This window comes from Dendropsophus ebraccatus, chromosome 12 (genome assembly GCF_027789765.1).
Source record: "Dendropsophus ebraccatus isolate aDenEbr1 chromosome 12, aDenEbr1.pat, whole genome shotgun sequence".
Classification (NCBI taxonomy): domain Eukaryota; kingdom Metazoa; phylum Chordata; class Amphibia; order Anura; family Hylidae; genus Dendropsophus; species Dendropsophus ebraccatus.
The window spans coordinates 70467581-70494265 of NC_091465.1; the positions used below are offsets into that span (position 1 = coordinate 70467581).

At 43.4% G+C, this 26685-nt stretch overlaps 1 protein-coding gene across 7 annotated transcripts in view; it reads right to left on the reverse strand.

Moving 5' to 3' along the window:
- Positions 1-25784, reverse strand: part of FLT3LG (fms related receptor tyrosine kinase 3 ligand) — a 149446-nt gene extending 123662 nt beyond the window's left edge. For 4 of the 7 annotated variants that reach the window (XM_069948816.1, XM_069948819.1, XM_069948818.1 and 1 more), the window contains exon 1: positions 22643-22766. In XM_069948816.1, the coding sequence (XP_069804917.1) occupies positions 22643-22758 (116 nt within the window). In that variant the 5' untranslated portion in view covers positions 22759-22766. Of the gene's footprint in view, positions 1-15398; positions 15492-15551; positions 15656-22642; positions 22767-25640 lie in introns of those variants that run through there. The other 3 variants (XM_069948822.1, XM_069948820.1, XM_069948823.1) reach the window with 3 other exon arrangements.
- Positions 25785-26685: the final 901 nt, after the last annotated feature.

Genomic DNA, 26685 nt, shown 5'->3' on the forward strand with positions numbered 1-26685 from the left:
AAGGCCCTGTTCACATCTGTGCTAGTAATGCCGGTTGCTCTGCTTAATGATTCAATCAGAATTTTTTTTTTCCCATCTGATTTAGTAATAGATATCCATTTTTATAATTTGAATGGAAATCCCCTTTAATATCTTGATTGAAAGCTTGGATAATAAGATGACTTTTAAGTAGGGTCATTCACTTATAATGCATAGTGACTCACTCAGTAGTCGTTGCCCTGCAGCTTTACAGTCCAAGGCTTTAACTTCAAGAAGAAAATATCTTAGGAGTTTAGACATTCTTCACGTGCCTGTGTAAGCATGCACTTATCTAACAAGAAAGCCCACCTCATTATAGCACCATATTTACATAACAAAAGAGTCAATGGAGTAGGACCCCAATAGAGATCACCATGCTCGAGTCAGATTGCTCGGCATTTGAATACCCTACCATAGGGAGTCTGGGAAAACATGGAAAATATGGATACAGCCATAAGCACTCATCTCTAGATGCCAATCCTAGTACAGTGATGTACCACTCTCATTGCTATACATAATCTAACTATAATATAATCTATCTATCTATCTATAGATTAACGTGGTGGGGTGGTTTACACTGTTTGCAAATGGTAACCAAGAGCCTCATTATTTTTGTGGAATTTTTTTTTTTTTTAGCATTTTTATGTCTGTTCTGGGTCTGTATGTTGCACCTAGGAGAGCTGCAAATCACTGGCAGCTGGGAACAGGACCCCAGACGGGTAAGTTAATATCATTTAATATTTTCCTCCACTCCCCTGCCTGTGTGTATGTTGTCCCTTGTGTGGCACTTCTCCTTTAAATAATACACAACTGGGATCTACCATTCTCCAAAATGCAAAGGGGTCCTCAGCAATAAGACCCCATCAAAACCTTTGAAATGTCAGTGTGATATACCTAAAGTTTATTTACGTGATATAAACTTCTGTCTAAAGAAATGCATTGTTGTTTCATGGGTTTAGTTCAGTGAAAAAAATAGTATGGTTCCGTGATAGCCAGAAAAACCCATATGGTGGTTTATACTCTTGATCAAAGTATTTTAGGGAGTAATACCTTTATTGGTCAACAAAATTTTTATAATAATTGGGAGTTTTCAGGATTCAAAATGCCCAGTTGTTATGTTATTTTTCCTTTATGTACCACTCCTTCCTCCGCATAATCAACAGCTTCTGTTCACACTTCCTAGTCTACACCAACCAGTGGTTTAGAGCTTGCCCTGTATTGTTGGTGGCTTTCAGAATTGCTCAAAGCACCTAATATTGGATAGCATGACTAGTGTGTGTAACCACCGCAGGATGTAGTCCAACGCAAAAGATGTATGCATAATTTCCTGTCCTCCTACATGTGGTTAAAGGAGTACTCTGGAGGAAGAAATAATTTTTTTTTTTTAAACTCAAGCCTTCCAGTATTTGTCAGCTGCAGGAAGTGGTGTATTCTTTCCAATCCGACACAGTGCTCTTTGCTGCCACCTCTGTGGAATGACAAAAACCAGAGCAGTAGCAAATCCCCATAGAAAACCTCTCCTGCTCTGGACAGTTCCCAACATGGACAGAGGTGGCAGCAAAAACACTGTGTCAGACTGGAAAGAATATACCACTTCCTGCAGGACATACAGCAGTTGATAAGTACTGGAATACATATGCTTTATAAATAGAGGCAATTTACAAATCTGCATAACTTTCTGACATTAATTGATCTCCGGAGATTCCCTTTTAAATGGCACAAAGTAAAATGTATGCACTATAACAGAGTAAAATATGGTGTCACCTCTCTGGCCTATTATATAGTGGCCAGAGGCAGATCTCTGGACTGCAGTACTCTTTGTATATCTATCATGGTTTATCTGCTAACATTACATATATCAAAGGTTGAATGCACGGGGGATGTGGTATTGGACAATACAACTTTTATGGCAACTAGAAGTAAGAGCGGGGGGGTGATCGGTGAAGGAGTGTGGGTAGATGGCTTGCAGGTATTGAATTACTGTGAGGACAATTGGAATAGAGTCAATATAGGCCTATATGGCAGAAAAACTTAATTTTATCGGTCTGTGAGGTTATGAGTACAGGATCCCTACTGATGAAACCTCCGATATTTGGGTGTCCAGGCATGATGGGAATTGTAGTTTACAGGTTCCCCACCCTTGGTTTAAGGCAATATCACAACAAATAATTACCTCACAGATTACTGGCCATTCCGGCCAATAATCACTCGGTGTAATAGCCCATGTTAAAAGACCACGATCAGCCGACATGCACAATGATCTTCCAACGTATTGAAAAATTACAATCACGATAGTGACGGTCTGATCACCCCATGTAATAGGAGCTAAGGCAGCAGACTGCGGCTGACCACAACGGGCCACCCGGACGGATCACTCAGGCAGCTCCCCGCGGCCCCCCACTCGTCTGTGCGTGTAATAGCGCAGTTAGCATGTGGGGAACGCTTATCGTGCCATGTAATACGGCCTTTAGCTACATGTCTGACAGTATAGTAATCTCAAGTGATCTCAACAGCAAAGTGTGTTTGTATTCTCGGTACAGTTACTTGACAGTGCTTGTCTCTCCTAAGAGGGTATAGTCAAGAAATATTGGAGTTGATAAGATAAAAACAAAAACATAAAGGAGACAGACTCCATAGATCCTGATGAGCAGTGGGAGGGGGAGAAGAGCGGGGAGTCTGCTGCAAGCAATACAAGAAGTAGGCAACACCTATATAGTACATTATACAGAGTACATGGTCCGATCGCGGATGTCCGTGCTTGCTCCAATGAGTAAATGATTGCAGTATATAAGACAGCCATATTTGCACTTAGCTCAGAAGTAAAGTGAACTTTTATTTCTGTATGTGTTTCAGATATCCAATGTATGTCAAGGGCAATAAGACAAAATATAACCCCATAATAATAGAACAGTAGAGGAGTAAGCCGCTGCCAGACACCTCTCTGCAAGAACAAAGAGCTTGGTCACTTAGAATTCAACATTCCCCATAGCCATTAGACAGTTGACTGCTATCGATCTATCTATCTATCTGACTGCCGGCCAGGGAGGCATGTAGTGGATGATGGTTATGGCAGCATGTTGTAGATGCGTCATTGATAACTAAAGAAAGTTAAAGAAAAAATTCAGAAGAGAATTCAAAGCAGGAGTGGAATGTGAATTGGCCTGACTGGCTTAGCGGGTTCCACCTAATGACTGTGTCAGGGGTCTGGGATGGTTGGCTGTCAGGCATCCTGCTCATGTAACACAGATGATTGTTACAGATTATACACATTATCTTTACAATGATGAACAATTCACTTTTACTGAGTGTGACACAGGCGGTTTGTGTGATGGATTGTTATTGAGGAAACACTGGACTTTCACTAGGAGATTCAATGACATACAATCACTGTGCGAGGACTTCTGTGTACGTATCCAGGGGACAAGGAGCTGTGTATTAGGACATTTAGATCTCTCTCTGCTCTATATATGCTACATGTTAGAATGATGAATTTTATACATACACTTACTTGGTCTATAATAAAGAGTTAGACACAATGACCTGGGCACCAACATGCTTTCATAGTCAATACTATTGACTACCAATTGACTGATTCAGGTAGCAGATCTTGGGTTACATTGCCACATATATAGGGTTGCCATAGCGTGGACCCGCAGCTATGGACAGCACTACAGACGTGTATCCTTAGCTGTACACAATAGATGGACACATTCATAGCTGTATGGTGATGCGTGCCGCAAACATGGTCCGTACTGGGACTTGTCAGTATTTTTCCAGCAATGATGACGGCCCTGTAACCCCCTTTAAAACATGTGAACTGGGTCATTGACACTGGCCCTTAGTTTGTCCACACTTAGGACATGTCCTTTAATTGTCTGGAATTAAGGCACAGAGGCCCCATGGAACCTTGTGGGATCTTCCAGAATTTTGGACAACTCCCCAGATGCTCAGAATTCTCAAAGTGCCATCAGGTGCTAAGCATGGCCCTTTATTTGTATGCACTTCTAGGCTAATCAGGAAGACATACAGTAAATTGTGCAGTGTTTGACAGGGCTTGGAACCATTTGCTCCTGGCCCTGTCAATCACTCTTCTGGCTGCCTAGAAGCCACAAGAGGCTGCCCCTCAACCAGACACCTCTTACTGAATCCGCTGGACCCTGCGCCTGGTGTACCAAATCTACACCTGCATCCAGAAGATGTAGATTTGAACTATTATTTACTCCAGTGAGCAGGTGTAAACTATGATAAATGAGGCGTGGGAGGAGGCTACGCCTCCTCCCAGCCTTGCCACCCCCCCATGCCGCCCCCCCCCCCGCCCGCCCCTTGGGCAAACGGGTCATATGAAGGCGCACGCCTTCTCCTTGGCGTACTCCATAGCCACAGCAATAATAAATCCCCTCCATAGATTTATAAACTATAAGACACTCACCAATACAATCTCCTATTATGACTATACACTAAAAATGGAAAATCCCTGTAATCACAATAATTATTTTCACTTTTGTTTTCAAACATTCCATTGATAAGATTTTTCTGCCATGTTTAGGCTACATAACTTCTGTAACTCCCCTTAACATCTGTGAGAGTTCTGGGAACTGCTACCACAGCCATGGCCACCTCTTACTGAGGCAGGTGCTGTAGATATTTCACAAATGAAATGGAATACCCCTTTAAGAAACAACCAAAACATTTAGATACTAAAAGTCCATTAAGATAAGAGGTGTAAAAACAACGTCCTTTGTGTATACTCATTATATGCAATCGAATGCCCCTATTCCACTGGTCGTCAGAGGAGCAAACGAGCGCTCTCAGCGCTTGTTTGCTCCTCGTTCCCCGCTCGCTGCCGCCGCTATTCAGCGCGGCTGCAGCGAGCGGGTGAGTGCGGGAGGGGCGGCGGGAGCTGCGGGGGGGCTGCCCGGGGGATCGCTAGATCGTCCGGTCAGCCCATAGGATATAGCAGCATCTGCTGCCGACGCTCCTATTCAATGGAGCGACGGCAGCAGATCGCTGCTATATCAGTCGCTTGTTTTTCAACATGTTGAAAAACAAGCGACTGCAACGATCAGCCGACATGAACGATGTCGGCTGATCGTTGCACTCTATTCCACTGGACGATTATCGTCCGTAGCGGCCGATATCGGCCGAATACGAACGATAATCGTTCCGTGGAATAGGGCCTGAACACAACTGTTCCAGTTTTATATTGCTTTAGGGTGCTCATACACAGTGCAGTACTGCAAAACACATGAAGTATATAATTACAGCAGCCGTAACAGATACAGTATATAATAAAGACTTTGATATAAAAACGACATGCTTTTTTATGCAGTACTACGCTGTGTAAGAGTACCCTTAACTAGAACATAGATGGGTTGTCTGGGAAAATAGTCTGGGTCGCTCACCTGGGGATGCACTATGGGAAGAAGGCACATCAGGGTTATGCTTGGCCAATGCTCTGCTGGGAAACCTTGGGTCCTGGCATCATGTTGGTGTTCCATTGCTACGTACCTTCTACCTACCATTGTACAGCCCCCCCCCCCCCCCCCCCCCATCCCATTTTCCTCTATTGGAAAACATGTAAAAATCAAGATGACTGACTTTTCCCATATACAAGGGTCCTATAAGTGGTGTGATCTGCACCCAGCCTGGGGGATGACGTCAGCCTGGAGGAGCCCGGATCATGATGTGACCTTTCATCTTGATAGATAGGCAGCTATGTTGTATGGTTAGTGGCCGAATGCACAAACATTTTCTTTGCTTTGTTCATAGGAAATTGTTTTGTGTGAGAAGAAACATAAAGCTGGTTGAGACCAGTTGGAACAAGACTCCTCTGCCGTGATGAGAAGATTTGCATCTGTCTAAGCCCGTGTAACCCAAGAGATGGCATACCATGATTGATAATATATATATATATATATATATATATATATATATATATACACACACATAGATATAGATAGATAGAGATAGAGATAGAGATAGAGAGATAGATAGAAATCTCAATAAGTATATGATATATATATCATATACTTAGCAGTACTTTCTTCCAATCTTATGGCCTCTGTAGATGCTTAATAGTATTAACTGAAAAAAAAATTAAAAGAATAAAAATTAAAAAAATTTAAATAAATATATATATACTATATATATATATATATATATATATATATATATATATATATATATACATACATATACAGTGGTGCCTTGGATTACGAGCATAATGTGTTCCAGGACCGTGCTTGTGATCCAAATCCACTCTTACACCAAAGCAAATTTTCCCATAAGAAATCATAGAAATGCAGACAATTGGTTCCACACCCCAAAAATAATGATTTATTATTCTGAATAACATGTAAAACAAATGGAACAAACATTCAGAAACAGCAGAATATGTGATATTATAAGTTACTGTACAGTAATGGAGAGGATGGAAAACACAAGGGCTGACAGAGACTGCAGGGAGCAGGAAGGAATGATCAGGGCAGATGTGGGCACATACATGCAGCACTCTCTGTCCGGGGAGAGAGGGGTTACAGCTATGGAGAGATTACCTCCACAGTCCTGTCCCCTGATGTAAGCCCCAGCCTGACGTGGATCTGCTGTGATTTGGAAGGTGAGGGAGACTTCCTAGGTCAGAGAACAGGGCTGTAGACCCCGCTATGCAGACCATGCCCCTCCTCCACTCGCGCTCCCACCCAGTACAGGGAGCTCTTAAACCAAAGCAATGCTCTTAAACCAAGTCACAATTTTGAAAAACTGTGAGCTCTTAAACCAAAACGCTCTAAACCAAGTTACTCTTAAACCAAGGTACCACTGTATATACATTTATACACCCTAAACGTCTGATCTTATTCGATCCTATTTAAAGACACTATGAGGAAGACTTACGAACAATGTTAGGCCTGATTCAAACAACCGTAGCTGTGGACCTGCAGCTATGGACAGGATTACTGAGTGTAATCCAGTAGGTGCTTTGTGACGCAATTACAGGCCGCACAATGGGTTGACCGTATTCTTTGCAGAACAGATCACGGCTCCATCACAGGTCTGTAACAGGGGCCTTATATAGATTTTCTTAGTTGCCCATAGCAACCAATCACAGCTCAGCTTTCATTTTACCAGAACAATGTGAGAAAAGTAAAGCTGAGCTGTGATTGGTTGTTGTCGGCAACAATGAGAATCTTGCTGTAGGGATGCATTTGTGTGCATCCGTTTTCATTCGCTTTTCTATTGACGGTCAGCGGACACTGATTTTTAAACGCGTTGAAAGACAATGTTCAGCCGATGATATTTGGCTGATTGTTGTCTTTATTACATGGAGCTATAATAAACCCGATTGGGCAGATTATCTCTCCACGTAATAGGGCCATCAATCAGATCTGTATGAGAACGTGGTAAGAATGAAGCTACTCCTCAGTGAAAGGCACATGACAAACTGCTTGGAGTTTGCCAATGGGCATGTAAGAGACTCCAAGCCCACGAGAAACAAGATCTTTTAGTTTGATGTAACCCAAGAATGGCCTGAAGCATTATGTCTAGAAGAAAGCAGGCCATGCTCATTACTTGGCCAATACCTTCTCTATGGTGAAGCATGGAAATGGCAGCACTGTGATAAGGGACATTTTTTAGGTGCAGGAAAAGGTAAAGTAGGTAGAATTGGGGTAAGGCTAGGTTCACACTGCGTTTTCAGCATCCGTTTAACGGATCCGTTTTTTTAACGTCCAGAAAAATAGGGTCAGCAACGTTTTTTGGTCCGTTTTGGTCCGCCCAAAAAAACGGATCCGTTTTTTTTTATAATGGAAGTCAATGGAAAAACGGATGCACACAAATGAATCCGTTTTTTGCAATCCGTTTTTCATGCGTTTTTTGCAAAAAACGGATGCGTTAAACGGATGCTGAAAACACAGTGTGAACCTAGCCTTATGAACAAATAAGAAATTGATCCTAGAAAGCTGCTCCAAAGCACATTGGGCATAAACTGGTATTGACCTTCTAACAGGACAGGAACCATAAACACATAGCAGACAATGCAGGATTGACTTTCAGTTACGTCTTTTTGATATGCTGGAAGCAGATCACTGATCTCAGGGAGACCAGTCAAAGTTAAGACTGTCAGCTGCCGGCTACAGCACTCAATGCAGTAAAATCCTAGGTGCATTACTCCCTGTGATACATAAATATGCAACAAATAACCTGTGGAGCCTCATTTAACCCCTTAACCACACAGGGTGTATATTTACGTCCTGCAGTCGCCTCGGGGAGTTCAGAGCGGGGCCGCGCGGTGACCCCGCTCTGAACCGCCGCAGTCCTAGGTGCTTCATGCAGCCCAGGGCCGCGGCTATGGTCCCATCGCCGTGCCCGCTAATCAGCATTTTAAATACAGCTGTCAAAGTTGACAGCTGCATTTAAAATGCTTGCTGTCCCACTCCATGGTGTCTAGTGGGGGGATCTCCCCCCGCGACGTGGATGCGATCCCCGCATCTGATCTGGGCCAGGGTCTGCGCCGTAATGGCGCTGATTCCGACTTGGCACTCGATTGCTTTCGCCTAAAGCAATCCAGTGCCTATCTCATTGATCTATGCAGTATAACTATACTGCATAGATCTCAATGAGAGATCAGTGTAGTTATACTAGAAGTCCCCCAGGTGTTATTATTAATAAAAAGCCCCCTCCCCTAATAAAAGTCAGAATCACCCCCCTTCCCCCATGTTATAAATACAAATAAATAAACATGTTTGGTATCGTCTGAACTATTACGTTATTACATTCCCGATCTTGCACTGTAAACGGAGTAAGCGCAAAAAAATTCCAAAGTGCAAAATTGCTCATATTTGGTCGCATCAAATCCATAAAAATTGTAATAAAAAGCGTTTGCTGAAACAGCTCATGTCATTGTTTATCGAAGGAAATTTTTGAAGGGAAGTTTAAAGGAAAACTAACCCTTAGCGACCCATGACGTATCTGATACGTCATGGTGCCGCGGGGGGTGTTCAGAGCGGGGTCCCGCCGGGACCCCGCTCTGAACGGCGCTGATCCCGGCTGACACGTGCAGCCGGGCAGTGCCTCTGTTAGCCGGCGCGGGTCCCGTTGCCGCGCCGGCTAATTAAGCACTTCAATGCAGCTGTCAAACCTGACAGCTGCATTGAAGTGCTTTATGCACACTATCCCTGGTGTCTAGTGGGTCGGATCTCCCACCCGCGATGCGATCGCGGGGGGGAGATCCATTCTTCTGCCCGTGCCGGGCCTCAGCGTCGGAATGACGCTGATCCCGGCTCGGCAATAGATTGCTATGGCCTGCAGCAGACCATAGTAATCTATGACCGATCTAATCGATCTTTGCTGTGTATATACACAGCATTGATCTCTATGAGAGATCAGTGCTGTCTATATACAAGTCCCCCAGGGGGGCTTCTAGTCCATGTAAAAAAAAAAGTAAAAAAGTGTTTTTATTAATAAAAAATCCCCTCCCCTAATAAAAGTCCAAATCACCCCCCTTTTCCCATTTTATAAATATAAATTAATAAATAAACAAATAAATAAACATATTTAGTATCGCCGCGCGCGTAATCGCCCCCGAACTATTAATTAATCACATTCCTGATCTCGCACGGTAAACGGCGTCAGCGCAAAAAAGTGCAAAATTGCGCATTTTTGGTCGCATCAAAACCAGAAAAAATGTAATAAAAAGTGATCAAAAAGTCATATATGCGCAATCAAGGTACCGATAGAAAGATCACATCATGGCGCAAAAACTGACACCTCACACAGCCCCATAGACCAAAGGATAAAAGCGCTATAAGCCTGGGAATGGAGCGATTTTAAGGAACGTGTATTTGTTAACAATGGTTTGATTTTTTTAAAAGCCATCAGATACAATAAAAGTTATACATGTTATATATCGTTGTAATCGTAACGACTTGAGGAACATGCATAACAAGTCAGTTTTACCATAGGGCGAACGGCGTAAATGCAAAACTCCCCGAAATCAAAACAAATTCGTTTTTGTTTTCAATTTGACAGCGCAAATGATTTTTTTCCGGTTTCGCAGCATATTTTATGGAAAAATAATGCCTGTCATTGCAAAGTACAATTGGTTTTGCAAAAAATAAGCGCTCATATAAGTCTCTCGGTGAAAAAATGCAAGCGCTATGGACTTTTAAACATAAAATGGAAAAAGCAAAAGCGCAAAAATGAAAATTGGCTTTGACCTTAAGGGGTTAAGGAGCAGACTTGTCACTTCTGATACAGGATTTACTTCTGACACCGTGTAAGAATGTAGAGAAAAGTAACTGCATGCGTAACAGAGGTCAAACCCGCACAAAAAAAGGAAGGAATCCCAACACTTACAGGATGTCACTATACTTTGTAACACAAATCATGGATATGGCACTAAACAATGTATGTTTAACCCCATAAGGCAGGGTGTGGTACCTTTTTTCCTACTAATGGACACTTGAATATTAACAACATCATCATTTACGGACCATACAAACTGAACAACTAAAAAATGAGCCTACTATATTAGGTCAAACTTTTATTTAAAGGGGTTGTCCAGCGGAAAACTTTTCCTTTCAAATCAACTGGTATCAAAAAGAAATATAGCAGCATTCAGGGGGATAAGAACTTTCCTGGGATCAGGCAGGCCAAATAAGAAGTTAATGGCTCTGGTCAAAAACCAAGAAGATAGGAAGAGTATAAGGGCAATTAGGAATAGGTCCGGGGACATAGTAAATAACCCTACGGAGATTAATAAGGAGTTTAAACTATATTATGAGAGTCTTTATAAGAAGGAAACTAATTAAAAAAGGAGGACATGGAGGAGTATTTGGGTAAAATTGAATTTCCCCAGATAAGCCCTCTGCAGAGGGAAGAACTAGATGCTCCCATCACTCTAGCCGAACTGAATGGTGCATTAGATGCAATATTGGGAAACTCAGCCCCGGGTAGGGATGGTATCCCCTATGAGATATACAGAAAGCACAGAGAGGTTCTGTTACCATGCCTTCACCAAACTCTATTGGATGCGGTGGAAGCACGGTTATTACCGGTATCTATGAGGGAGGCCACCATAATTCTAATTCCGAAATCAGGCTAAGACCACTTAAATATAGAATCATATCGCCCTATTTCGCTCATTAATTAGATATTTGCTAAGGTCCTCGCTTTGAGACTAGGAAGGATAATAGGGGATATAGTTCATGAGGACCAATGCCGATATATTCCCGGTCGTATGCCGAGGCATAATATCAGACGCCTTTTTGTAAATATGCAAATAGCAGGAGCGGGGGGCTCCCACTCCATCCTGTCATTGGATGCGACCAAGGCGTTCGACAGGATGGAGTGGGAGCATCTATGGGGGGTATTGAGACGGTTTGGAGTGGGGGAGGCTTTTCTGGGGATGATCCAGTTATTATATCAAAAACCCAAAGCTGTGGTTCGAACTGGTGATGAAGTCTCTGATATGTTCTTTTTAAGCAGGGGTACTTGGCAGGGATGCCCTCTCTCCCCTCTGCTCTTCGCCCTTGGAATTGAGCCCTTGGCAATTAAGATCAGATCTGATGATAAGGTAAAGGGGTTCGGGGCGAGGGGCGGAGGGGATAGGATATCCCTGTACGCAGATTACCTCCTTTTTTTTTTGAGTGATCCACTAATTGGAGTTCCACGCATTATGAACTTAGTTCACGAGTTGGGTAGCTACTCTGGCCCATTAATAAATTGGGAGAAATCCACCCTGATGTCCCTTAATCAGGACGTAGATCTTTCCTTTCCCTCACTGCGTAATTTGGAGAAGGGGAAAAGTTTCGCCTACTTGGGGATACAGGTATCAAGAAATTTACGACAGTTCGATGAACTAATTACCAAAAATGTAGTGAACCATTTAGAGAAGAAAGTATCCACTTGGTGTAAATTAAGGTTCTCCAAGATAGATAGAATTACACTAATAAAAACTATTCTTCTACCTAAACTCCTTTATTTATTTAGTGCCACTCCAGTTGGGGTGGGGGAAAAGTACCTATAAAGAATAAAAGTGGCATGGAATGCATTGATTTGGGGAAGGAAGAGGGTACGGATGAAATTGGAGGATTTATGTGTGCCACTTGTAGGGTACAAACACACACAGCAGATACGCAGCAGATTTGATACTGTGTTCAGTCAGTTAGATCTACTCTGCTGCGTATTGCAGCAGTAAATACGCAGCGTATAAGCCGTGTGTGTTTGTACCCATAAGAGGAGGGTTGGGAGTTTCCAATGTAGAAAAATATCTGTTAGCATCTAAATGATTTTGGTTGGCCAGATGGAAACAAGACTATTTGTGTAATTACCTGAGTGAGAAGTTGGGGGAAGGGGAGTGGGATGTTTTTCAGATTCTGGAGAGTGGCCTACTGGAAGGGAAAGAATGGAAAAAGATGGTAATGATAAGATCTTTAAGCGGGACTTGGAGAAGACTTAAGAAAGAACTTAAGAGAAATGGATTGTTGGAGTTTGCTTCTTTGTGGTTGAATGAAGGGTTTAGTGAAACAGGTAGATCAGGAGCAGTAAAAGCCTTTTTGGAAGCAGGAATAAAAAAAGTGAAGGATGTAATGCACGGAGGAGATATTAAAAGCTGGGCCACACTGAGAGAGGAATATAACTTAGATGAGAAATGGTGGTTCGAATACACGAGGTATAAAGCTGTTATTCGAGAGAACCTAAAAAGCAACCAGGGTAATATCTGTGAGCCGGGCCCTGTAATAGGGAAACTTAGGAAGGGCAATATGCAAAAAGGAGATTAAACTGTTATATTCTTATCTTGTGTTGGACCATGAGGTGGGTGAGAAGGGGAGGATGAGATGGGAGAATTAGAAGACGATCAATGGGGAAGAGTACTTAAAGGTATTAAGGAGATCTCTTGTGCGGGCTTCCATAGAGTCATCAAATGTATCATCGTCCATCAGCTTTATTACACACCACTATTTTTATGTAAGATCAAAAAGTGGAAGGAGGGTAAATGTCCAAGTTGTGGAGCAAGTCGTGCCGGTTTTGAACACATGATGTGGTCATGTCGGGCTCTAAGCACATTCTGGGACTCGGTTCATAAGAAAATTATGGATAAGGTAGAGATAAAATTCTAATTAGTTCCAGCATTGGCCATTCTGGGAGATCCCTCATCTATACCATGTAGGAAAAGTAGCAGAAGAATAATTCAGAGAATGTTATTCTATGCTAGACTGGTGATGGTGAGAAAATGGTTGGCAACTGAGATTCCAAATAAAAAAAATTGAGAGAATTGTGTAGAGAAATTTGAAAAATGTCAGAAAAGTTTTTTTTTTTTTTTTTAGGTTGGGAATGGAGGGTTAGGGTGTGTGTGTGGGGGGGTTTGGGTAGGGGGGTTAGGGTTTTTTTTGTTCTTTTTTTCTCTTTTGTACACTAAATATGTTTGTATTAAAGCCTTGTGTGGGCTAAATCTTTTTATGACACTGTAAAGTCTTTATATCCTTATGTGGAATTGTAATCTCCTTTCTTGTTTCTAATTTTGTGAAAGAAAGTAAAGCTTAAAAAAAAGTTATATAGATTTGTAATTTACTTCTATTAAAAAATCTCAAGTCTTCCCATACTTATTAGCTGCTGTATGTCCTGCAGGAAATGTTGTTTTATTTTTAGTCTGACACAGTGCTCTCTGCTGACATCTCCGGCCGAGACAGGAACTCTGTCTCGGTTTTCTATGAATCCCCATAGAAAACCTCTCATGCTCTGGACAGTTCCTGTCTCGGCCAGAGATGTCAGCAGAGAGCATTGTGTCAGGCTGAAAATAAAACATTTCCTGCATGACATACAGCAGATAATAAGTATGGGAAGACTTGAAATTTTTTAATAGAAGTAAATTACAAATCTATATAACTTTCTGCCACCAGTTGATTTGAAAGAAAAAGATTTTCGCTGGACAACCTCTTTAACTCACCCCTACTTGTAATACATCATTGTGGAGGTTGTAATCTATGTGAGGCTGTCCGAAAGCTATTTACAATGCCAATGAATGGACAGGGTGAGTCACAAGTCTTAGGATGCCTTTTTTTGTCAAAAACAAAAGGCAAAATTATACAGTATATCTGAATACCCCAGCAAGTAATGGGTGATGAGGCCCATATGTTATGACCTCTTTATTATCATCTTGAGAGCAACCAAACTGGATCAAGGGTATGTTTTTTTCTATTGGAAGATGGTTATGTAGCATAGCATAGAAGACTAATTGTCTCAGAAATCAACTGCCGCAATCAAACTTGCAAGATCGCTTGTGGTTCAACATAGAATGTTGCAACAACAACCAGGTTGTGATGTGTAGTTACTTAATGTGTTGCCTATGGTGCTGAACACAGAGCCACTTTCTGTATTGATAACTTTGGACCCCCAAGAGATATTGCCAATTCTTCCATTTGTTAATCTTTTTATCATTGAACCTATATGCTTTAAATGTTGTATATCACACGTGGAGATACCAAATGTGTTTTATATTTTTTATTGGAATTTAGAATTAGAATTCTTATTATGGGGAGATATTAAAAAAAATGTAAAGCCTTTTTTTAAAACATTTTTTTATTCCCCCTAGGGGACGATTCGATTGCTTATACAATCAATCTATTGCATTGCGCTGAACTGATTTTTTGGCATTTCGGTTGTATTATGGCAGGCTGTAAGGGCAGATTGCAGATGGCAGCCATGGAGGCCCAGTAAAAGCCTTAAGCTGCCATAGCAATGGATTGGCTAGCCACTATATAAACAGATATATAAACATGGCTCTAGTATATGGCTCTGCAATTAGGTTTCTTTGCCAAAGGAAATCGTCACCATGATTGTCACAATATTGTTTAAAGGGGTTTGGCCACTATAGACACTTATCTCTTTTCCACAGGGAAGATTGTGTTGATCAATATAGGCAGGGCCGGACTTACAAACTACCCCGCCAGCCCACATAACAACATTAGAATGTAGACATTAGACTGATTATACTCCAAAGTCCCCAGTTTCTGCTCATGGTTCCCACTCTCTCATATAGACTACTTTCTGAGGCCCTCTTTTTTATACCCCTACTCAGCATCCCTAACTTGTCTCTGTGACCCTCTATCCCTTTAGTAAAGTTCCATTACAGACTCTAGTACTCAAGAACTTTTAATGACACCATCACAGCTTCTAGCTGCTTATAAGTCTGTGTAGTTTTCGCCATGATTTGTGCAAAATAGAAAGATAAAACTTGATTCACTGGTTGGGGGTGGGCCACAGAGGGCACAGGACAATCTGGCATTTGCCAGAACTGCCAGATGGTCAGTCCAGCCCTGAATATAGGTGTGACAACCAACAAGTAAACATTCAAAATCTGTTAAAAAGGGACCAGGTTGTCTTACCCATGTAGTGCAGCCTACAGGAACAACAGACCCTATACATCCCACAGTGTGATAGATAGGTGATGACACATGTACACACTGGATTATAGAGCTCCACTTCTGAATCATTCCTTCGGATTATGGAGGGAAAAGTGAACAATTACTGCATAGTACCTTTCAGAAATCTGTATCTATCCACCATCTTGTAACGGAGAGTAAATGGTCCGTAAGTTTCTTGAAGTCAGGAGTGGATCTGAATCCAGCATATACCATCTACTACAAACACCCTGTTTAACGTTATCAGACCGTGATAACATGAGACCTTTGATCTCTGGAATTTCCAGCAGTATAGTTTAGACTTTGGACACAGTAAATAAAAAGGAAATAAAAAGGACTATTGCTGCGTTTACACGGAGCGATAATTCGCCCAATCGTATGATTACCGTTTTTTTTTTAATAATGATCAGCGTTTAAACGGAATGATATATCGTATGGAAAAATCGTTTTGCGAGCGTTTTTCGATCGCTTAAGCCTATCTTGCACATAGGTTAAATCGGTGAACGACTGTTTACACGGAACGATCTGCAAATTTTTTGCGAACGACGATTTAAGAACATGTTGTATGATCAAAATGAACTATTTCTCGCTCGTCGTTTGATCGTTCGCTGCGTTTACACGTACGGTTATCGTTCGAAATCGATCGTTATCGTGCAAATTCGAACGATAATCGGTCCGTGTAAACACAGCATATGTCAATGTAATTCAATGTAATATTATCCTCTAATATTGATTGAGAGGAAGGCAATACACCCAATGAGGTAGATAGAGGTCAATAGCCTTCATCTTGAGGAACAAAATCTCTAAATCCAGCAATCAGAATAATTATATAATATTATATTATTACATTACACCAATGCACCCAGACCCAGACTGAACTGTTATAGTGAGTCTACAATCACCACATCCACTGGTAGAGAGGTTCAGGAAACTTTCTTCGCTCTAGACATAGTGGGGGTCCTTTACAGATATAGGGGGACATTTCTATAGGGTCTACACTCCTGCACCTCACCTGTCACCACAAGCTAGCCAAACCAGGGGTAGCAACCTGGGGGTGGTCTACTGCAGAAAACCAAAACTGCCTTGTGGCAGGCTCTGAGGAAGACCAGTGACCTCTTAGACTTTGCTCAATGGTGCGGCTTGCCATGGTCCAGTGGATGCACGCCTTTAACCGGTACAATTGTATAGGTCATAATGATCATCATTTTCATATGTAGGTTAAAACACCGCTATTAGTTAAAACAGAAACAGTTGTTTAGGAGGCCCCATAACTGGGGAGGAACAGCCAAACTCTGCAACAAAGGTGAGGTTGTGGAAGACAGTTTTGGCGAAGGTCATATACCATGTCAAGACTGATCCCAGAAACAAGGGACAAGATAGTTATGCTGTGTCAGCAAGGTCTCCGCCAAGCAAAGATTTTAAGATGTTCTGTTCAAGCTCTTTTGAATAGTCATAAATATATGGGCAATGTTGAGGACTGTGGTTGGCCAAGGAAACTTAGTGCGGCAGATGAAAGATACATCAGTGATAAGCAATGCCATAAGTTCAAAACATGTAGGAACTAGTAGGAACATTCATCTAATAAATGGACAAGTCTGATCAGAAGTAGTCTTCTTGCATAAAAATGTAGAGGCTAGGTGCCGGAAAAAAATGGCAGCAGAAAGGGGCTTTAACAGAAGGCGGTTTGTTCGCTAAAGGACTGGAGAGTGAAACAATATAGTGTCTGTAGGCTCCCATAAAGAAAGGGGGAGGCTCCTTGCAGGTCAAGGCTGTATTTCAGAATATTGAGTTGGGGTTTTGGTAAAGACAGAGATATACAGGCAGATACATTTTAATTAGGCTGGGTTCACACTATGTATATTTGAGGCTGTATTTGGTCCTCATGTCAGGTCCTCATAGCAACCAAAACCAGGAGTGGATTGAAAACACAGAAAGGCTCTGTTCACATAATGCTGAAATTGAGTGGATGGCCGCCATATAACGGTAAATAACTTCCATTATTTCAATACAACAACCATTGTTTTAAAATAACAGCAAATATTTGCCATTAAATGACGGACATCCACTTAATTACAACATTATGTGAACAGATCCTTTCTGTGTTTTCAATCCACTCCTTGTTTTGGTTGCTATACAGCCTCAAACATACAGCCTCAAATATACGTAGTGTGAACATAGCCTCAAATATTATCAAGGAGACACTTTATTGGCTTGTATTCAGCAACAGGGCAATAACCCCCAAATATAGTCAGTATGATCAATTGATATAGAAGAACAAGGAATCCTGGAAGTGATTATGTGGCCCTGATAGAGTTCTGATCTCAACTCTGTCTCTGATTACATAAGGACTTACTATTCTATGTAAGCAAGCATAGATCTGCTACTAAGCCTATTACACAACTTTATAATCGTGGCTGTATATACAGTATATACACTACCGTTCAAAAGTTTGGGGTCACCCAAACAATTTTGTGCTTTCCATGAAAAGTCACACTTATTCACCGCCATACGTTGTGAAATGAATAGAAAATAGAGTCAAGACATTGACAAGGTTAGAAATAATGATTTGTATGTGAAATAACATTGTTCTTACATCACACTTTGCTTTCAACAAAGAATCCTCCTTTTGCAGCAATTCCAGCATTGTACACCTTTGGCATTCTAGCTATTAATCTGTTGATGTAAGCTGGAGAAATTGCCCCCCACGCTTCTAGAAGCAGCTCCCACAAGTTGGATTGGTTGGATGGGCACTTCTGGCGTACCATACGGTCAAGCTGCTCCCACAACAACTCAATGGGGTTCAGATCTGGTGACTGCGCTGACCACTCCATTACCTATGATAGAATACCAGCTGCTGCTTCTGCTGTAAATAGTTCTTGCACAATTTGGAGGTGTGTTTAGGGTCATTGTCCTGTTGTAGGATGAAATTGGCTCCAATCAAGCGCTGTCCACTGGGTATGGCATGGCGTTGCAAAATTGAGTGATAGCCTTAGGGCCCTATTCCACAGTAACGATAATCGCCCGGATCGGCCCCAGCTGACCTGTCAGCTGACAGGCATTCTGAAGATAGAGCGCGCGGGACCCGGGGATGAAGACAGGAGAAGAAGCCTGGACAGGTAATGTATGATGCTGCAAGGGCTGCAAGGACATCGGTAACGATGTCCCTCCAGCCCTCGCTCAACGATCATCGGGCCATGGAATAGGCCCAGTAAACGAGCGGCGATCTAGCAGATCGCTGCTCGTTTACATCGTTGATCGGGCCCTCCTCGGCCCGTAGAATAGGGCCCTTATTCAGAATCCCTTATACCCTGTACAATCTCCTTCCACGTAAGACGCTACTACCTGGCCTCCTATCCGTCATAGAGGTCTCTGCCATCCAAGCCGACATGAGGACTTTATCAGCAACCTAAGAAGGACGCCAAGCCGAGGTCCCATGAGAGCGCGATTCACACGGGTGATATATACTGAATTTGTAATGAATTATTTTTGCAAAGAAGAATATATAAGAGTTTAAGCAAAGAATTGCGGTGTCAGTATCTTTATTGTGTATGATCAAATCTCCCACCTTACCAGCACCGAAGCAACCCCAGACCATCACATTACCTCCACCATGCTTAACAGATGGCGTCAGGCATTCTTCCAGCATCTTTTCATTTGTTCTGCGTCTCACAAACGTTCTTCTTTGTGATCCAAACACCTCAAACTTGGATTTATCCGTCCACAACACTTTTTTCCAGTCTTCCTCTGTCCAATGTCTGTGTTCTTTTGCCCATCTTAATCTTTTTCTTTTATTGGCCAGTCTCAGATATGGCTTTTTCTTTGCCACTCTGCCCTGAAGCGCAAAATCCCGCAGCCGCCTCTTCACTGTAGATGTTGACACTGGTGTTTTGCGGGTACTATTTAATGAAGATGCCAGTTGGGGACCTGTGAGGCGTCTGTTTCTCAAACTAGAGACTCTAATGTGCTTATCTTCTTGCTTAAGTTGTGCAACGTGGCCTCCCACTTCTTTTTCTACTCTGGTTAGAGCCTGTTTGTGCTGTCCTCTGAAGGGAGTAGTACACACCATTGTAGGAAATCTTAAATTTCTTAGCAATTTCTCGCATGGGATAGCCTTCATTTCTAAGAACAAGAATAGACTGTCGAGTTTCAGATGAAAGTTCTCTTTTTCTGGCCATTTTGAACGTTTAATTGACCCCACAAATGTGATGCTCCAGAAACACAATCTGCTCAAAGGAAGGTCAGTTTTGTAGCTTCTGTAACGAACTAGACTGTTTTCAGATGTGTGAACATGATTGCACAAGGGTTTTCTAATCATCAATTAGCCTTCTGAGCCAATGAGCAAACACATTGTACCATTAGAACACTAGAGTGATAGTTGCTGGAAATGGGCCTCTATACATCTATTGCACCAAAAACCAGACATTTGCAGCTAGAATAGTCATTTACCACATTAGCAATGTATAGAGTGTATTTGTTTAAAGTTAGGACTAGTTTAAAGTAATCTTCATTGAAAAGTACAGTGCTTTTCCTTCAAAAATAAGGACATTTCAATGTGACCCCAAACTTTTAAACGGTAGTGTGTGTATATATATATATATATATATATATATATATATATATGGGATGAACTTAACATCGGAGACGCTAATACTCCCCTTGAGCATGTCAACGGTGTCCGTAAATGTAAATGGTGCCAAACGTCATTCTCAGGCCTTCAGTAAACATTCCCTGGATTTCGGCAAGGCCAGTTTAATCCAACACTGCATCAATACTGGTGACCGTCCTCCCATCAAAGAAAAACATCGGCCAATCCCTCCTGCCAACTACCAACAGGTGAAAAAGTTAATCAAGGAGATGGAAGACACCCATGTAATTCAAGAGAGTCAGAGTCCTTGGGCCGCACCTATTGTTCTGGTAGAGAAGAAGAAGACGCATGGACACACTGACTTGGAAGCCAGGAAGATGTAGACGGTGAATGGGAGACCCTCAAACATCTCACCAATCCGACAGCAGGCACTAATAAATACAGAGGATGTCCTGCTGAGACTTAGAAAACACGTATTAGTCCTTATGGCTGACTGGAAACAGGTTAGGGGGTTGAAGATGTAGTCTGACAGGATTACTGAGGTGATGCAGGGAGGTTAGATGTGACTCTGGCAATGCCAGACTACCAACTGTCACTGACAAGACCGCACAGCCCTGCTGGGTAGAAGGTGGGCGGTGCTAACTTTCCCCTGCCCAATCACTAGAGTCTGATAGGTTGCAGGGCAGGAGCACTGATCAAACTCAACATCTGTTTCATTAGGGATTAATACATAACAACATATTAAATAAATATATGACAGAAAACAATATCACTACAAGAGAGCTAGAAAAGAGCAGCAAATACATAGGCCCCAATACAGACTGTCTAAGGTTGCCAATAGCAACAATATATCTCCAGACGCCTGACAATAAATACCTTTCTGGGCCATTACATAGGCACTTCCTATTACATGGAGCGATGCACGGTCAGTGGCCAATGATGTTTAATCTTGCTGAAAGGCAAAGATCAGCTAATGATCGGGTTCTTGGCTGATTTTGTCATTGTTGCACAGGACGATATTTGCCCGAAATGGTTCTGTGTAAGGCTTCGTTCCTACTGAGCAAAACTAGCGGAATTCCGCGGTGGACAATGAATGAACATGTTCATTCTTCAGCGCGGACAGAGCAGGAGCGCGTGCCTCCCATAGATTCCCATTATGAGAGGGAGGCTAACGGCATTCCGCGGCGGACTATTCCGCTAGTTTTGCTCAGTGGGAACAAAGCCCAATAAAGCCCTAACAGAAGAGCCACGACATCCATTTCTCTGGGCTTAGGGTCCAATCTAATTAAAGTAATTTTTAACGATTAACGATAAATGATTGCAGATGAAAGCTGCCTGAAATCATTCACCATATTACACAGAGCGATAGTCGTTAGTTACAATCGTTTACTAGGTCTGATCTCTTGGAAATAAACAAATGATGTGGAGATATACTGAATGATTAGTGAATGAATGTGGAATTACAGCGAACAATTAACGCTGATTTTAGGTTCATCCTAAAAGATGCGATCAACAACACATATACGATTTTTTGATTGTTGCCTGCATTCACACGAAAAGATTATTGTATAGGGTAGCTTCACACGTGCTGGATCTGCAGCGAGTGTGCAGCGAAATCCACTGCGAATCCTGGTAGTGCTGCGAGTATGTTACCTGGCCCCTTTAACCCCCCGCCACCCGCAGCCCGCAGCATACATTACTCACTGTCATGCATTGATAGGCTGAGCGGGAGCAACGAGAGATGGGAGCCTAACTTGCAGCCGTGGCACCAAGCAGGTATTGTATGCTGCGGGCTGCGGGGGGTTAAAGGGGCCAGGTAACATACTTGCAGCAGAATACAAATTGGGATATGTAACCTTATTTAACTTCATACTACCAGGATTCGCTGTGGAATTTGCTGCACAGTTGCAGCATAAAATCCGCTGTGAATCTGGTACATGTGAAGCTACCCTTAAAGTGAATGCACCATCAGGTATATCGCTTTGGCTTTTTTACATTAAGGCTATGTTCACACTTCGTAAAAGTACGGCCGTTGTTGCCGTCGGCAACAATGGCCGTACTTTATGCGGCGTGGAACAATGCCTTATTTACAATGGGATCACGGCCGGAGCGTATACACATCGTACACTCTCCGGCCGGGATCCCATGGGGGGCTGCAAATAACTGACATGTCAGTTTTCTGCGGACGAAATTCAATGAATTGCAGCCGTAGGAAACCCTTTCAGTTCACACAGTGAAGCGAGCGGCTCCGGCTGCTATGGGAAGCTCTGATGCAGGCGCTTGCTGAGACCGGCGGTTCCGTGACCCGGACGGTCTCTATAAGTTGTGTGAACATAGCCTAAAAGACCGGTGCCGGGGCAGGGATGCTTTGGAGTGGTCCTTTGTTTTTGAACTGCCGCCCCTGTTCCCGCACATGATGCCGGCCTATTACCGAGCATTGGCCCAGAACACTGGGGGCCCCGAAACTCTGATACGGCTTCATTACGGGGCCTACCCCCAATGCATGGGGGCAAGCTAATGCTTGGAATTAGACCAGCGATGTGCACGGGAACCGGGTGACGGTTCGAAAAAAGAAACACAACGGCGCAGGTCTGTTAATGTAAAATAAAAAACAGTGATTTACCTGGTGGCACATTCGCTTGAAATTTGAACAATATAACGATTTTTCACATGATAATCATCCCGTGTAATGTTTTTCTCCGAGAAGAGGAAACAGCCTTCCCTGCCGAGCTTCCTCATACACTGTGTACAGGATACCTGATGCTGAAGGAAAAGGGCAGCCACACTAAATATAGATGTCATATCCATTTCTCTTCTCTTCTTTCACTTTTCATTTTGTCAATTGATAAAAATAAACTTTTATCAAAACCTACTGTATATGAAAGCTACCCATGCCCTGTGTCTTTCTTTTTGGTGACAAAACTCTACACAATAACCTTCCATGTATTGTCATTACCGCTCTGAAAGGTGCGAGCACTATTTGTTCATTTTATGTGCATCTACAGTATCTCACAATGTCAGTCCACCCCTCGCATATTTGTAAATATCTGGTTATATCTATTCATGGGACAACACTGAAGATATGATACAGTAATATAATGTAAAGCAGTGCAGTCAGTGTACAGCTTGTATAACAGTGTAAATTTGGAGTCACCTCAAAATACAAAGCTATTAATGTGTCAGCAAAACCCCTAAGTCGAAATGGCCAATTTGTACCCAATTTTACCTCCCCAATGTCATGTGACTTGTTAATGTTACAAGGTCTCAGGTGTGAATGGGGAGCAGGTATGTTAGATTTGGTGTTATTGCATTCACATTCTCTCATACTGGTCTGCATACAGTGGTTTAGCAAGGCAGGTGCCACTTAGAACAGTTCTCGCCCTGGTCGACCATGGATGCTAAGTGCTGAGCGTCATATCCAGATATTGTATAAATGCTGCCACCATTGCTGCCAAGGTTAAAGGGGTGGGGGGCCAGGCTCTCAGTGCTCAGAATGACCTACAGTCAGGCTTTGTGATGAGAGTGCCATGGTTTTGGGGATGCATGAAAGCTGCCGGCTGTGGGGAACTACAGTCTATTAAGTGTATGGATGATAATACGTACTGTCACATACCGAAGCAGAGCATGATCCCTTCCCTTCGAAGACTGGGTTGCAGGGCAGTATTGCAACATAACTACCCCAAACTACCCCTAAACCCTAGTAAGTATCTGAGGCAGAGCCGGACTGCCCATCTGGCAAATCGGGCAAATGCCATATAGACCAGTGTGCTTTTTCCCAGCACAGAACTCTCCCTGCAATTCACAACATAGTAAGTCAGTGGTTATAGAAAGTGTATAGTTCAGACAGCACTGTTCAGCAGAGTAGCCAGCCAATGAGATTGGAGTCCTGTATCCAGCCAGCCCCATATCCTTCAAGTACTGGTTGCTGCAGGTCCGCCCTTGGAGGAAAAGGAGACTGCTTATCAGTACTGGTCCGGGCAGGGGTGACAATCAGAGGAGCAATTTAGTTCAAAACTCAAGGGCTTAATGGTTAATGCAAAGGGTCACATTGCTGGACCCATTTCCTACCCTCCCGGGGCCATTTTAATCATAGTTCATTAACTCATATCACCATGCTGGACCCATTTTCTACCCTAGTAACCCCCTAAGAACCACCTGATCGTGGTCGCAGAGACACCCCTTATGGCTCCTCGCTGAAAGGCCCCTTCACCCCAACTCGTCGCTCTTTTGATGCAGGAGACCTGCCATCTCCTGTTTGCCTATTACAAGGTTTATCAGTCAACAACAACAAAATCAGATGAGAATAGCAATGTGTGTGATGTGTCCTGCTGGTTGATATGTGTAGTGAGAGTGATAGATGTATTGTCGATAGAATATATCCGTTGTATTTTACATTTTAAAAAATTCCCTTTCTTCCGGGTGCCTTGCTTAGTCTGGCCTCTCCCCATTGACCTGTCTGGCACGGGTGACCCCACCAGGAGTATTACTCCAGCCAGCTTAGCTCATTGGATCACCAAGGCACGCAAGCTCCCTCACCACGTCAAGGTGAAGGCACCATGAGGGAGCCCCTCCTCCCTAACCCGATTACCCATCCCAACCCTTAATTTACCTGTCCTTTGCTATAATGTGAACCCCCATGGCCCCCTTTCAAGCCCTAATGCAGACCCTCCCAGAGCCCTTCCCAGCCCAGGCCAACCCCAGCCCCCTAACGCAGACTCTCCTGGTGCACTTCCCAGCCCAGGCCCGCCCCAGCCTTCTAATGCAGACCCTCCTGGCGCACTTCCCAGCCCAGGCCCGCCCCAGCCCCTTAATGCAGACCCTCCCGGCACCCTTTCCAGCTCCGATCCTCCCCAGCACCCTAATGCAGACCCTCCTGGCGCCCTTCCTAACCCAGGCCCGCCCCATCCCCCTAACACGGACCCTCCTTGCGCTTTTCCCAGCCCAGCCCCGCCCTAAGCCCCTAATATAGACCCTCCCGGTGCCCTTCCCAGCCCAGGCACGCCCCAGCCCCCTAATGCCGACCCTCCCGGCGCCGTTTGCAGCCCAGGCTTGCCCCAGCCCCCTAACGCGGGCCCTCTCTGCACCCTTCCCAGCCCAGGCCCGACTAAACTCTTAATACGGACCCTCCTGGAACCCTTCCCAGCCTAGGCCGCCCCAGCTCCCTAACACAGACCCTCCCGTGTCCTTCCCAGCCCGGGCCCGCCACAGCCCCCTAACGTGGACCCTTCTAAGCCCAGGCCCACACCAGCCCCCTAATGTGGACCGTCCCAGCGCCCTTCCCAGCCCAGTCTTGGCCCAGCTCCCTATCTAGTCTGTATAGAGCAGCACAATTTATCATTGAGAAGGCTGCAGACACCCCCATGGGCCAGGTTATAGAGCTATGTATGATGTGAATGGCGACCATATAACTCTACAAGTTACTACTGGCTGCTGTTTCTTGGAGATGAAATTTTTTTTCTTACAAAATGTCCATGGCCGTCATCACTAATGTCACCTGAGTCCTGTACAGATAAGTCTGATAAATGTCAGCTAGTTACATGGCCGCCTAACATGACCAGTCTCCCCCCATGATCAGTGTCCCCTCCGCTGTCCTGTGTGCGATGTGTACCAGTAATACTTACCAGTAGATGTTCTGGGATGACGTACCGGGGAGCTGTGCCGTCCATCAGTCTTCTCTTTAAAAGAAAAAAATGGGCAGAAAATTTCCCCTCAGCAACTACAAGCCGCCACAAGACTACAAGGTTACAGCTCCAGTGATGGTGGCAGTTGGTCGCCAGCCTCACCAGCCACATCATAACTTTCTGTGATTGGACAATGACTTTTTTTTTTTTTTTTAACTGATGTAGTTTTATTAACAACCACTAGTTTTTAACACAGATACAATGTACTGTGCAGCAGCTCTGGCTAAGAAGCCGCACACAATAAATTATTTTACATTTCATACACAACACTATAACACAGGGATCTCTACACTATACATCATACCGCATGTTATATAGTAACCAAGAGCTTAATTTTTTTTTCCAGGGACACTTCGGCTTTGACAATGAGGGGTGTGATTTATTGTGAGTGAGAGAGCTGTCACCGTGAGGGGTCCCCCCTCTTTTCCATAACCAGCCAGGTAAAAAACCTGCAGCAGCCTAGTAACATCAGGGTAAGAAGGTCCCTGTATCTTGGCCCTGTGTATAGGCTTATATATTACCCAGTGATATGCTATCACATTGTGTAATAGATTTGCTGGGTCCGTGGTGTTTTCTCACAATGCAGCATGGTGTAGTTATATGGTATATTGTGGGTATTTATTTACTATTTTTAAGCCTATGGACTGATGAGCCGTCCACAGTATAGTCCCATCAGTCTCTGATCGGTGGGGTAGGCCATAGGCTGTATTCATGTTTTCCAGCACTCCCTAGGGCTGCATTCAACTCTATCAGCCTCTCACATTCAAATGCCGAGTGATCGCACTCGAGCTGCTCCAGTCACACTCATAGTCACAGCCGCTACACAGAGACAAACTGCTTCCGGCCCCATTTACTGTGTAGTCTGGACGGGCTGCACAGCTGACGTGTGAGCACCCTACAGATCATAGACAGATGAAGTATCCTGTGGACAGCTCATCAGTCTTTTTTTGCCAGGAAAACTTCTTCTGCGTTCACACATACAGGA